Source organism: Idiotropiscis lumnitzeri, chromosome 5 (genome assembly GCF_059441095.1).
Source record: "Idiotropiscis lumnitzeri isolate Australia: NSW breed Sydney's pygmy pipehorse chromosome 5, RoL_Ilum_1.0, whole genome shotgun sequence".
NCBI lineage: Eukaryota > Metazoa > Chordata > Actinopteri > Syngnathiformes > Syngnathidae > Idiotropiscis > Idiotropiscis lumnitzeri.
Window position 1 is genome coordinate 3,354,129 of NC_142395.1, and position 14,596 is coordinate 3,368,724.

Below are 14,596 nucleotides of genomic sequence, written 5' to 3' on the forward strand. Positions count from 1 at the left end.
GCCCAGCGCGTGGCCACAACCCCCGAGTGTTACTCATGATGGTGCCTGTTGTCCTACGCCATGACAGTAAAGAGATGTCAACCTCTGCAATCATCGACGATGGTGCAGAGCACACCCTTCTCCTTAAGGAAGCAGCCATCGCTTTGGGACTTAAGGGCCTTCCTTATCAGATGAAGATCCTTACCGTCAGTCCTAAGCCAACCCAAGTCGCGGGTGAGAAAGTGTCCCTGGAGGGGACGACCAGGAGAGGCGCACCCCTTGCGCAATGTGTTCACGGCCGCTGGATTGAGTCTTTCGAAATACGGATATCCTATGAAGAGGAAGTAGCACCAACTATCCTACTTGGGTCTGATTACGCGAAGCTGACCCTCCCAAGGCGCATTCTCCCAGGCCCGAATGGCTGTCCGTTTGCCCTGGACACCCCACTTGGCTGGACTCTTCAAGGCCCCATCCACCTCAAGAGCCACGAGACCAGCCACACCCGGACTCACTTCCTCGGAGTTGAACACGACGATGGTGTCCTTCTGGAGAACGTTCGTAAGTTATGGCAACTGGATGTTACTCCGTTTTAGAATGTGAAGCTGCACATGCGCTCCAAAGAAGATGAGATGGCCATAGCACTTCTGAATGAGAAGACCCGTCGTGTAGATATGCATGGCGCCCTTCGCTATGCCACACCGCTACTGCGGAAGGAACCTATGCCAACCTTCCGCGTCTCACGTGAAGTGGCCATGCCCTGCTTGCGAAGCTCATAGACGAGGCTGAGTAAGGACCCAGAATCAGCAGCTGCTTACGCCGAAGAAATGAGGAAGCTAATTGAGTCCGGATTGGTCAAGAAATTGGAACCTGCGGAGGAGGAAGCTACTGCTGAGTCTTGGTACCTCCCACATCATAACGTGAAACACAATGGCAAGAATCGAGTTGTATTCAACTGTAGCTTCCAGGTTCGCGAACAAAACCTAAACAAGCACCTGCTCCCGGGTCTGACGCTGACTCCTTCCCTGCTCGGAGTCATGATGCGCTTTCGCCAGAAGCAGACGGCGATAAGCGGTGACATTAGACGCATGTTCCACCAGGTCCTGTTGCTGGATGAGGATAAGTCACTTATGAGATTTGTGTGGCGAGAGAACCCCAGTGAGACTCCCTCGACCTACCAGTGGGAAGTGCTTCCATTCCGGACCACCTGCAGCCCATGCTGCGCCACATATGCTCTGCAGGCCCATGTGAAGGAGGGAGCTGTACCTGAAGGAGTAGCTGATGTAGTCTTGAACAGTTTTTACGTGGATAACTGCCTCCACAGCACTGAGACTCCAGAAGAGGCACGTCGCCTGATTTCCCATCTGCGTGCCCACCTGGCCACCGCTGGCTTCGATGTTTGCCAGTGGGCAAGCAATGACCCTGAAGTCTTGAGAGACCTCCCTGCCGAAGCAAAGTCTAACAGCAGCGAGAGGGGCTGGGATGACCCCCTCCCGGAGTCACTCGGAGCCAGGTGGTCCGAGTGGGAAGAGGAGCTCCCTGCTCTCCAAGAAATCAACTTCCCCAGACGCTACTTTCCCCCCGGTGTGTGCTGGAAGGATAGCCAAGTCTCCCTGCACATCTTCTGCGATGCCTCCGAGCTCGCCTATGGGGCAGTAGCTTACCTACGTGCGGTCGAGCCCAACGGCACAATCCATGTGTCATTCGCCCTCGCTCGGAGCCGAGTCGCGCCAAAGAAGCTCCAATCAATTCCCCGTCTGGAACTATGCGCCGCAGTCAGTGGAGCACAGATGGGACGCCTGTTGCAGGAGGAGCTACACCTCAAGGAACACGAGGTGTCAATGTGGTCGGATTCGACCACAGTCATTCAGTGGATCCAGTCGACTTCATGCAAGTACAAGATCTTTGTGGGAACACGGGTCACAGAAATTCAGGACCTAGTTGGATCTACCTGCTGGCGGTACGTGGCAACAGATGTCAACCCAGCTGACGTTATCACCAGAGGTACGACTCTTTCACAACTTGCTCTGCCCAATCTCTTCCACCAAGGACCCGAGTATCTCACCAAGCCTGAGTCGGAGTGGCCCCGCCATCCCGACCTAAAGCCCACAGAAGTGGATGTGGAACTTAAGAAATCCATAGTTTGTCATCTCACGGGCCTCCGAGAACCAGCAGTTCCTGGCGGGCCAGACATTGATGACTGCAGAACAATCGAGGAGCTCTAAGAGCGGACCTTCCGCTATCAGATTCCAAACAAAGACGACAAGACCACCCTTACCGCGGATGACTATGCAGCCGCATAGGCCATTGTGCTGCAGAAGGTGCAGCGAGAGGTCTTCCCCCAAGAAATGGCATGTTTGGAACGGAAGTTGGAGTTACCTCATGACAGCCGATTGAGACAGTTAGCCCCTGAGATGGATGAGAAAGGTCTCCTACGAGTTGGAGGTCGCTTACGCAGGGCCCAGGGTCTAACCGAGGATACTAAGCACCCCATCTTGCTGCCACAGAAGCACCCCGTAACTGACCTGGTGATCCGTCAACACGACACACGATTGCATCACCGTGGATCGGAGAGACTGTTTGCTGAATTGAGAAGGCGGTATTGGATCCTCCGTGGCCGGGAGGCGGTACGTCGTTACCAGGGCAGGTGCACAGATTGCCGCAAGTGAAGAGCTAGGTCAGTTGTACCTATGATGTCTGACCTCCCTGCGGATCGTCTCCAGATCAACAAAGCACCCTGTCCGGTCTGAAGTCGGACGAGCGACAACCAAACGATGGGGCATCGTCTTCAAATGCCTCACCTCAAATGCAATCCATCTGGAAGTGTTGGCGGACCTCTCAGCCGCCAGTTTTCTGATGTCCTTCCGCCGTTTCACCGGGAGGAGAGGGCGTCCCCGCGTCCTCCTGTCCGACAACGGGACCAACTTCCATGGTGGGGAAGTTGAGTTGAAGAGGAATTATAAAGACATGACAGAGGAGCTGAAGAAACAACTCGCCCCCCTCCAAGTCGATTTTCGGTACAACCCTCCGAACGCCCCCCATTTCGGTGGAGTCTGGGAAAGGGAGGTCAAGTCAGTGAAAGCCGCTCTCAACTTCGCACTTGGAGGACAGGTTCCCAAAGCTGAAGTTTTCGCCACAGCATTGGTCGAAGTTGAAGCGATCCTGAACTCTAAACCGTTGGGGTACACGAGTAGTGACCTGGCTGACCTGGATCCCATCACACCAAATTCCCTCCTCATGGGGCGGCCAGACACAGCTCTTCCCCTGGCCACCTATGGATCAACCGATGACATCAGTGATCGTACATGGAGGTACAGTCAGGCCATAGCTGACCAGTTCTGGAAGAGGTACACCTCAGAGTATCTTCCCAATATGCAATGCCGTCGCAAGTGGCAAAGAGAACGCAGTAACTTGGAGATTGGCACTCCCGTCATGATAGTGGATCCAGCGCTACCCAGAGCGCATTGGCTCCTGGGCAGAGTGAAGACAGTCATCAGGGGAAGGGATGGAAGAGTCCGCTCAGCTATGGTAGACACCGGCCATAGAACCTACCACCGACCAGTGGCCCGCCTAATCGAGCTTCCCCCGCACTCTGACCCTGCTCCCACTTGATAGCAAACCTTCATTTAAAACTGATTTCCTTCCCGTAAATCAGGGGGCGGCTGTGCTGAAGGTTTGCATGTTTATAGAATCATCCCTTTGAGTTCTGATTAATAAGGGGATATTTTCTGAATGAATGTTATTTTGTTATGGCTTTATGATATACACAGTTATATGATTAATAATTGTGCATCGTTTGACATTCTGCTGTATTGTTAATACTGTTTGCCTTTGATATTGGTGTGGCGCATATGATGGACAATGTGCTTATTTGTCGGTCGCGGGATGTCTCGCGCGATCCCGATTGAACGAGAATAGATTGTGCACTTGAAGAAAGGAGTGTGCACTTCACCAGAAGAGAAGGAAGTGTGCGAGTCGCGGCAAGAAGTCAGTTGGAAATATACGTTTCTCATCGCCGAGAAGGATCACTAACTCGAACGCCAGCAAAGTGGATCGGCGACGTTAACCAACGTCATCAAGCGAATGAAGTGTCGCCTCGGAAAAGGAGGTTTCGGCGCGGTGGATTGTGCTGCCTTGTGTGTGGCGTCTCTGTCGGAGATCGAGCTAGCGAGCATCCGGGCTAGTTAGCTTCAGCAGGCTAAGTACAGCCATTCCCCCTCGCGGCAGAGCCCCGTTGTCCTCGGACAATTCACCCAAGCCTTTCCCTCGCCAGTGAGGATCGACATTCGCCCCCCCCCTCTCGGATTGAGGATCTATCTTCGCCCCCCCCCTCTCGGATTAAGACAATTCTCCGCTCGCACCGGCGCATTCTAGCCCCCCCCCCCCTCAAGAATTGCGCACTTGGATCCACCTTCTTCGCCACGCATAGCTTGGAATACATCAAAGGGGAGGATTTCCACGACGTCAGCCTCCATTCATGAGCTCCACCGACCCGGGCATCAAATTGGTACCATTTAATGTTATACAAGGACATTGAGTTTGACTGCATTTATATAAGGGTGAATTGGATATTGTAATTTGGCTGAATAATTATTTCTAAGAATATTAAATGTGTATTCTTGCTAATTGAATATTCATGGTGTTATTGTGCCTAAGTGATTGTCATTATTGCATGTTAATTTCCCTCAATTATTATAGCGACAAGCGAAGAGTAAATTATTTGATTAATTTGGTAAATGGGTCATCCCCTCAGGTAAATATACAGTCCTCTATAGGCTCCGGCACAATGTGTGTGTATATACATGTGTATGTATATACATGTGTATTTATATACATGTGTATATATATATGTATATGTTGCTTTCTTTTAATGTTCTAAATATGTATTTGTCTGTAATTGTCATTATAGACGCAGGTCGTGCTGCGACAGGCTTGGTTGGAGAAAATCAGACCAGTTCTGGTTATTAATAAAATAGACCGACTTATCATAGAGCTGAAGTTTACCCCTCAGGAGGCTTATGCTCACTTGCAAAAGATCATGGAACAGGTGAGGACTTAGCCATTGTCTTACACACATCCTTGTCACCTTTCGACACATTTCAACTCCAGGAATGTTATCCCATTATGCGATATGTTTTCTTTTTTTAAGGTGAATGCGGTCACGGGAACGTTGTTCACATCCAGGGTGATGGAGGAGCAAGCAGAGAAAACAACAGCGGAGCAAGGGAGTGAGACACCACTTAGAGATCAAGTGTATGCTTGGAGTGCGGGGCTAGAGGAGGCTGATGACTCTCATCTATACTTCTCTCCTGACCAAGGAAATGTGGTCTTTGCCAGTGCTCTTGATGGATGGGGCTTCAGGTAAAAAAATTCTTTGCATCCTCTTTTTCATTATTCCTGCGTAAAATTCATAGCTGAAATGTACATAAACGTATCGTCATCTCAACACGCATTGTAAGTGTTCCACGCATTATGGTTATGGATGGTCCGATGTGATTCATTGGATCTGTATCCAGTCTAATGCAGGCCAATTGGAATTCAATACTGAAAGAAATTCATGACACTGTTGACCCCTCAGTGTTCAAGAACAAATTAAAATCACACCTGTTCAGCATCCAGTGCAGCCCGGTTCGGCCGCGGCACACACAGGGCCTAAGATTTGAGCTCAAACCCTATGTTTGTAGGTCTAAATGATATATCGTTTTTTAATTGAAATCATTATTCCAAGCAACGGGATCATGTGATTGTCAAAGCTTTGTTTTGTTTTTTTTTGTTTTTTTTTGGGCAGCGCTCCTAATTGACCCCATATCTGTAAACCATCCCCCATATAAACACCATCTCCCTCCTCTCCCACCAAGCTCACCGATCATAAGCGCCAAGCTACTCGTGACATGTCATGCGCACCAATCAGGTCTGAGCTGCTCCTCTTAGGCGAATACAACACAGGTGCTGAGGCTAGCAGCTCCGCATGCTATCTGATGCAACTTGGCTGAACATTATGCTGCCACATGCAGATCATCTTCTTTAACTATTCCTTGGCCTGTTGGCAGAAAATATGCTGCACTACTTCACATCAGCATCATTATCACTAATGGCTGACAAAGCGTAGGAACACTGAAAGAGAGAGCACAAGAAGTGATTGCTAATTGCTAAGCTTATATTGTGTTGTCAAACATCAGCATTGGGTGTGCAATACTCGTTTCACAAATGTCTGCCTGGAACCCCATTTAAGCGGAGTGCAACCAGCTATTCAAGGATTAATATAGTAGAATTAGAATTAGAAATCCCTTTATTGTCATTGTACTCAAGTGTGCAACGAGATTAGAGAGCTCCCCTTTCCAGTGCAATACAACAATAATACAGACAAATATATAAATTAGATAAATAAATAAGAGAGTGCAATGGAATTTAGTACTGAATAGGGTATATAAAAACACATCACGATGCTGTTCTGCAAGGTAAGGGTGTTCTCGTGTGAGTGTGAGAGTTCAGAATGGAGATGGCTCTCGGAAGAAACTGTTTCTCAGTCTATTGGTCCTCGATTTGATGCATCTGTAGCGCCTGCCAGAGGGCAACAGGTCGAACAGGTGTGAGTTTGGGTGGGTATTGTCTTTGACGATGTTGAGAGCCCTTCTGAGGCACCGGGCGGTGTAGATGTCCGACAGTGAGGGGAGAGGGCAGCCAATAATCCTTTGCGCTGTTTTAGCTGTCCTCTGGAGCCTCACTCTGTCCGCCTCAGTGCAGCCGCTGTACCAGGTGAAGACACAGTACGTCAACAGGCTCTCGATGGACGAGTGGTAGAAGGCTAGCAGCAGCTTCCTGTCCAGGTTGAATTTCCTGAGGACTCTCAGGAAGTGCAGACGCTGGTGGACCTTCTTTACCACTGCTGTGGTGTTGTGAGTCCAAGAAAGGTCGTCGGAGATCTGTACTCCCAGGAACTTGAACGTGTGGACCCTCTCCACACACACGCCTTCGATGCAGAGGGGGGGCGGCACCGTCTTGTTCCTCCTGAAGTCGACGACAATCTCCTTTGTTTTAGCAGTGTTGAGTTGCAGTCTGTTGTCCTCGCACCAAGCCGCCAGCCTCTTTACCTCCTCTCTGTAGGCTGTCTCGTCACCTTTCGAGATCAGACCGACCACTGTCGTGTCGTCAGCAAACTTGACGATGGTGTTGTTGCCGTGGGCCGGGCTGAAGTCGTAGGTGTAGAGGGCGTACAGGAGAGGGCTCAGCACGCATCCTTGAGGGGAACCGGTGCTCAGCATGCGGGTGGAGGACGTGTAGGGGCCGAGCAACACAGTCTGGGGTCTGTTGGTCAGAAAGTCCTTAATCCAGATGCGTGTAAGGACAGGGAGGCCGAGAATGTCCAGTTTGGCGACGAGGATGTCTGGGATGATCGTGTTGAATGCCGAGCTGTAGTCCACAAAGAGCATCCTTGCATAGCTCTGCTGTTGTTCCAGGTGGCCCAGCACAACATGCAGAGCAGTGTCGATGGCGTCCTCAGTGGATCTGTTAGCCCGGTATGCAAACTGGTAGGGGTCCAGAGTGGGAGGAAGGCAGTCTCTGATGTGCTGGAGAACCAGCCTCTCGAAGCACTTCATGATGACTGGTGTGAGAGCAACAGGACGGTAGTCATTCAGGTGGACGGCTGGTGACTTTTTGGGGACAGGAATAATGGTGGAAGTTTTCAAGCAGGAGGGGATGACTGCTTGAGCCAGGGAGCGGTTGAAGATCCTGCAGAAAACATGTGACAGTTGGTGGGCACATGTTTTGAGGACCTTGCCTGGTATTCCGTCGGGTCCAGTAGCTTTCCTGGGGTTAACAGCCAGGAGCGCGCGCCTCACATCGTGTTCCTCTACGGTGAGTGGGGGGGAGTTGGAGCATGAAGTGCGGGGGTGTGACGGTTGGGGCGAGTCAAAGCGAGCGAAGAAGCAGTTAAGCTCCTCTGCCAGCGATGCACTCGGGTCTGCAGAGGTCGTGCTGCTGCCACGGAAGTTGGTGATGCTCCGTAGACCCTGCCACACCTCCCGTGGTCTGTTACTGGCAAGGTGGGACTCCAGCCTCCTCTTGTAGTTTGCCTTGGCTAGCTTGATGCCTTTGCTCAGGTCAGCACGAGCCACCCTGTACTGGGCTTTGTCGCCTGACCTGAAGGCAGCGTCACGGGCCTTGAGGAGAGAGCGAACCCTGCTGGACATCCAGGGCTTCGCATTTGGGTCCTGTGTAGGGACACAGTTTCCATGCAGAACTTGATGTAGTACAGTACACAATGTGTGTAGACATCAAGGTCCTGATGATCAAAGAGGTCCCAGTTTGTGTCTTGAAAGCAGTCCTGTAATTCACTCATGGCGTCGTCACGCCAGGTTTTCACAGTCTTTGTGGTGGGCCTGAATCTGCGCCTGAGAGGGGTGTATGCAGGTGCGAGCTGCAAGGACAGGTGGTCTGACTGGCCGAGGGGGGCGAGTGGGAGGGCCCTGTATGCGTGCTTGATGTTCGAGTACACATGGTCGAGAGTGTTGTCTCCCCTCGTTGGGCACTTGACATGCTGGTGAAAATCTGGGAGTACAGTCTTTAAATTGGCCTTATTAAAGTCTCCCGCTACTACGTGAACGCCATCAGGGTGGGCCCGCTGATGTTTATTGATGACGCACGCGAGTAGCGAGAGCGCCGTGCTAGTGCTAGCGTCGGGAGGGATGTAAACAGCTGTGACAATCACGACCGTTAGCTCCCTCGGGAGAAAATAAGGCCGGCATTTAACGGACATGAACTCGATGTCGGGGGAAGAGTGCTTCTCGACGATCGTGCTATCGCCGTACCAGTTCTCATGCACGTAAACACAGAGCCCCCCGCCCCTTCTCTTACCGGTGTCCCTCGTCCGATCCGCGCGATGTAGAGAGCGCCCGGCCAGCTGGATGCTAGCGTCGGGGACGTCTGCGTGCAGCCAGGATTCCGTGACGACGATCACACTGCTGTCTCGCACATAGCGGTTTCCCAGGATTTGTAATCCCAGGTCGTCGATTTTGTGGACCACGGATCTGGCGTTGGTGAGGTACAGACTCGGCAGTGGTTGCCTATGGGGCTGCCGTCGCAGCCGTTGCAAGACACCGGACCTGCAGCCCCGCTTCTGCTTCCTCTCTCTGCGTCGCCTGCGCCGCCTCCCGGTCCCGATGACAAGCCACGGTGAACCGGGCAACCTCGCCAGTTCGTCCGGAATTTTGCGATCATAGCAAAATTCCTCTGTGATGGTTATTTCGCATCGATATCCAATGTCCACGATGTCCTGGCGGGTATATCGATGTTGTGCCAATAAGAGCAAGCAAACACTAATAAAAAGTAATAATGTCAGCAGGGCTGGGACCTTAAAAGACAAAAAGTATATTATGTAAAGGGTCGTTCGTGCTATTTTAAGCTTTCCCCTGTTTTGGGGGCTGTTTTTCTAATCCGGAAGGAAGACATCTGACTCTCTAAAACCCCATCTCTCCCCGCGTGGCTGCCACTTCCTCTCATGACGTGATCCTCGAAACAGTAAAGAGTAATAATTAATACCAATGGCAGAGCATATTGTGAAGCTTTATGTCCGTAATCCACAGTAAATTGTCAATATTTATACAGCATTGATGTATCCATTTTTATTATTCAAAGGAGAAATTCTAAACATGGCTGGTTATGTTCTTGGTAAACCTTTGTGTGCTGAGTACATATTGTTGCCATGCATTTTGGCCCGGGCCCATTTAACTTGGGTCTTTCCATTTTTTTCTTTGTATTTTTGCAGCATCCGACATTTTGCCCTCATGTATAGTGAGAGGATGGGCATTAATCCAGATGTCCTCCTCAAAACCCTGTGGGGGGATTTCTACCTTGATGCGAAAGCTAAGAAGATCATGAAGGGAGCTCAGGTATTGTCATGATGGTAACACATTCAGTTCATTTTTTTAATAAATTGATTAAACATAAATATTCATTCTTAAAACATGGGTGGGCAGCAAAGTAATACTAAAATAAAAAATAGGCCATCAATTGATGGTTTTAATTGACCATGATATTGAGGTGGTTGCATAAAATACGTGGTGGATATTCAGAGTTAAAAACACAACGCTCACTACGCTGAAAATTCGATGAAGTCATTTGCACAGTGAAGTCCTTCTTAGTCCTACTTGAATAAATCCCCCTCGTAACACCATCATTTATGACAGCACGACTGGACAAATAATGTACAGAAACACACTGCAGTACTGAGTGAGTATTAGATGACCTAGATTCTCTAGAAAGGTTCGGCTGATTTGCGTTGTTATCATGAAAGCACCTGTAGCATCAGTGGTACAGCCATTGATTAAAGCTTCCCTTCACTAAACGAGAAGCGAGCTAAGCATGCGCGAGCTAAGCATGCGTGAGCTAATCATGCGCGAGCTAAGCATGCGCGAGCTAAGCATGCGTGAGCTAAGCATGCGCGAGCTAGCATGCGGCCCTCATAGTGCTGTGCGCCCAGTGTATGTGTTAAATACAGAAATAATACCCACAACTGATACTGCACCCTTTGATATGGCGCGTCTTTTGGCCGTGAAAATACGATGGTTTAGATATTTGAACGGTCGCAGTTACGACTTCAACGTGTGTTGATTTCGGATAGCGCTGGCCCCTCACGCGTAAGCAACCAATCACAAAACGCGTTCATCACTTTCTGCTTAAGGCCAGCGAGAAAGCTCACTGTAACCACCTCATGATCTGATTGGCTCTCGTAACTGTCTATCAACTGTAAAACCCCCTGCATGATTGTATCTGAAAGCCTCGGACGAAGAGTCCGTGCAACTGGTATTGTGAAATCTGCCTGGCAAAACGAGCCAGCTGAATTCTGATTTGATAAAAACGCTCACTTAAAAATAGTACACTAGGATATGACATCAATGTGAAGAATATGATCAGAATTTCTATGTTAGGCCAGCAGAGAACGCCTTGACGGCCCCACCACTGCATGTGTATGAAAGCAATCCTGCTTAAATCAACGTCATCTGATGACTTGCAAAAAGTTTAAGATGATTTAAGTATCAAAATAATCCCATTACACTGAGCAGGGCTTTTTTTTACCTTTTTTGCGCAGTCACATGATCACTCTGATGAAGCTTATGCATAAAAAACATAGCAGTTGTTGTTCTTTTTCAATTTGATTTGTGGTCTAATTGGCTATAAATATGCTGTATTGCATGGCCAAGTATTAGCATAATTCATATAGGGACACTCCTCACCATGTTCATGTTCTTCCTTCCGGAAAGAGAATCGAAACAATTGCAGTGGCTGGCAAAATGTCTCAAAGTATTAATGCATTGGTGATTCTAAACATTTTACCTAGTTTGATGAGGGGGTGGCAGGAGGACATGATGAGAGGGCGACGGTTACAACTCTCTACACGCACACAAAATTACATGCACACACATTTCTAACTAAAGTTAATGTTGAGCACTACCCAGTGTTGTTTTTGGCAGGCATTTTAGATTTAGTCTTAGGCTTTTGGGCAAAAATGCTTCTTAGTTTTCGCCACATTTAGTCATTCCTATTCGTGATAGTTTTAGTCGACGAAAACTCAAAAAGTTCTTAGTCTAGTTTTAATTGACAGAGAAACTCCCAATGTATGGAACTGTAAATGTAGTCACCATGAGCACTGTCAGGGATGTTTCTGTCAAAACAAGCTGAACAAATGAATCAACCAGCCAAGATTGTCTTTGTCACTCACGAGGAGCAGTCCTCCAAAGCCCTCAGTGAGAGGAGGCCCAGGAGGAAAAGCTGAAACTTCCTGCTCCCATGTGGTTTTTATTTGCATCACAGCATAAGCAATATGCAACTCATACAAAATGGAAAACTTGAACACTGACTTTATCACACTCGCCCACGCTCTTCCTGTTTATTCTAACAGCCTCAGTTTACAAGACATCTTTTGGTTCACACTTCTGCTAAGTTTGAGCTGGCCGGTTTCCTGTTCTGCTGCCAGCGCAGACACTTTTGCTAATTCTGAACCGCAAAGAGGTACATGTTCTCTTGTGACCTTCCAGCGCAGACACTTCTTCTAATTCTGAACCATAAAAAGTACGTGTTCACTTGTGACCTTCTGACCTGTAAGCATAGGTTTGAAGCTTGATAATATGACAAACTTAAATTTCTTTAACAAGCACGCTGGTGGCTGGCTGCCTGCAGCTGTTTTAACTCCTAAAACTTTTAAAGTTTAAAATGGCTTACCTTAAGCAGAATCCAGCTCTGCATGGTGGCCAAGGGTAAATGTATTCAATTTAGCCCCTCGATCAAACACATGAATATAAATAATTTCAAAGATTTAAACCAGAAAACCACAACTGCTTGTCCGCTTCAGCCTGTGTAAGTGGAGAATGGGTAGGCACGGTATATTTGATTTTGTGGAGGTGATCACATGAGCTCACGTTTGATGTCAATAAATCCAAACTAATGTGCAGAACGCTTTTATACTTTCACCGGTGGATGTGGACAAGAGATGTGCATTTCCATTTTGGTGGCGATTGGTCACTATTTTAGTCAACAGAACTGACGAAGCTAGCAATCTTACCTCGCTTGCCTCCCTGCTGTGACGTAAATGCTGAAACCGGAAAAGAAGAACAAGCCGAGCTCCAAAAGGGGGCGTGCCAATTTTTTGTAAATCTCATCGCAAAAAAAACAAAAAAAAAACTTAAATCACTACTGTTAGGGATGTTTCTATCAAAACAAGCCTGAACAAATGAATCAACCAGCCAAGATTGTCTTTTGTCACGCGCGGGGCAGCCCTCGTACTCCGAGGCGAAGCCGGCGCTTCCGACTGCACACATGGTTTTTATTTGCATCAGCATAAGCAATTTGAATATGCAATACATACGAAACTTGCCATTTGACTCTGCCACACCTTTTCTGCCTATTCTAATGGTTTCAGATTACAAGACATCTTTTAGTGTATGGTGTACTTTCACAAGGCCTGACACATACAAGTTATCTTACGGCCATGACGATATTGTTGCTTTAGAAATACCAAGCCTTATGCTGGACCTCCCTAATTCATAAGTTACGGCCTTAAAAGCGAGCGAGTCTCACTTTATCTGTTAAGGGTCAAGGACTTGAGCAGGGGTCATCAACGCTCCAAGGGAGTCGTTTACAGAAAAGGGATCTGGCGTTGGGGAGTCACATTCGCGAGGGGGCCGTACCTGGCACCCATAGGAGGCTGTCGAAAAGTTCAGTTAAAGGCCAGCAGGATAAGAATGCACATGCAAAAAGGGAGAATTGGATATTAACAAAATTTACCACACCTGTAAGCATAGCCATAGTTTGAAACTTGATAAAATGACAAAACCAAACAGACAAAACATACAGATGAGAAAGACAAAACTTAAATTTCTTTAACAACTACTAAGAGTCGTGAATTTTAGGACTGTTGTCATTTTTACTCGCAAACCTATTATATAAGTGTCAATGTTAACGTCAATCAAGCGTCCGTTTAATCTCACTAAATGTGCGAAAATTGTGACAGATCTTCATAAAAATTCACGTATAAAAACTAACAAACCAAACATTAAATGAATTTTAAAAACTATAGTCAAAATAAAAACTGACAAATGAAATATCATTCTAATATAATTCTGATTCATGGAATGTACAAAACCATATATTTTCGCATTTTGTTTGTTTTAAATGCGAAGCATGGCTACCTTGAAGCAAAGATTTTCTTGCCATCAGTTGATATTTTCATCCATGCTTCATCCATTTTCTGAACCACATTTCTTTGTATTTTATGTTTTAAATCTGTTTTATTTTATGTAATCTTTCTCCAAAAAATCTGTAATTCTTGAGGCCCTGTGTACCACACTTCCTATTGTCACATTGTTACCTAATGCAATGGTCCTCAACCATTTGGGTCTGCGGGACAACATTTATTTTTTTTTAGTGCAGCAAAAATACTACCTGCACTTTCCGACCACATCACGTGATTTATCACGATGCAATTCATTCATGTATTCATAACAATAACGGCAATTGTTTTAACCCTTTGAATCAAGCGAAAGAGAGTTTGAGGGACAGTATGGATAAATTACTTTACAAACAGTGATGCAAAACCTCTTATTTTGAGCCTAGATGTATAAACTGGTCCAGAAAAGAAATCTTGGACAATTGTCCTAATGTATTTTCTATCACCTTGTTTTTTTCCCAGGTCAAAGGCAAGAAGCCACTTTTTGTGCAGCTTGTCCTGGATAACATTTGGAGTTTATATGATGCTGTTGTTACTCGGAGGTGGGTCATAAAATCTACTTTCACGTACTGAAAATCAAGCAGCTCTACTTATTTGCATATTGGTAAAGATTATTTTATCCATGTAACGTTTTCAGTCTATTGTTTTTGCTTGCCTTCTAACTAGATCTAAGAAGAGGGAGCTCTTAACCCCAATTCTGAATAGGGCTGCACGATATTGGAAAAAAATGACATTGCGATTTTTGGGGAGGCTGCGATGGACATTGCGATATTGAAACTAGAAAAAATTTCACCAGATAACTCAAATAGCTCTGTTTGGGAAGACTTTGCTTTGTTCATTATACAGCTTTGGGATGGCCACTTGATAGAAATGTGTGCGCCACGGCATTTTATACCT

General features: G+C 47.3%; 1 protein-coding gene across 2 annotated transcripts in view; it reads left to right on the forward strand.

Annotated features, from left to right (window-relative positions):
• Positions 1–14,596, forward strand: part of efl1 (elongation factor like GTPase 1) — a 93,572-nt gene that overhangs the window by 16,779 nt on the left and 62,197 nt on the right. For both annotated transcript variants that reach the window (XM_088296337.1, XM_088296338.1), the window contains exons 6-9: positions 4,886–5,023; positions 5,126–5,337; positions 9,743–9,866; positions 14,162–14,241. In XM_088296337.1, coding sequence (XP_088152463.1) covers positions 4,886–5,023; positions 5,126–5,337; positions 9,743–9,866; positions 14,162–14,241 — 554 coding nt within the window. The remainder of the gene's footprint in view (positions 1–4,885; positions 5,024–5,125; positions 5,338–9,742; positions 9,867–14,161; positions 14,242–14,596) is intronic.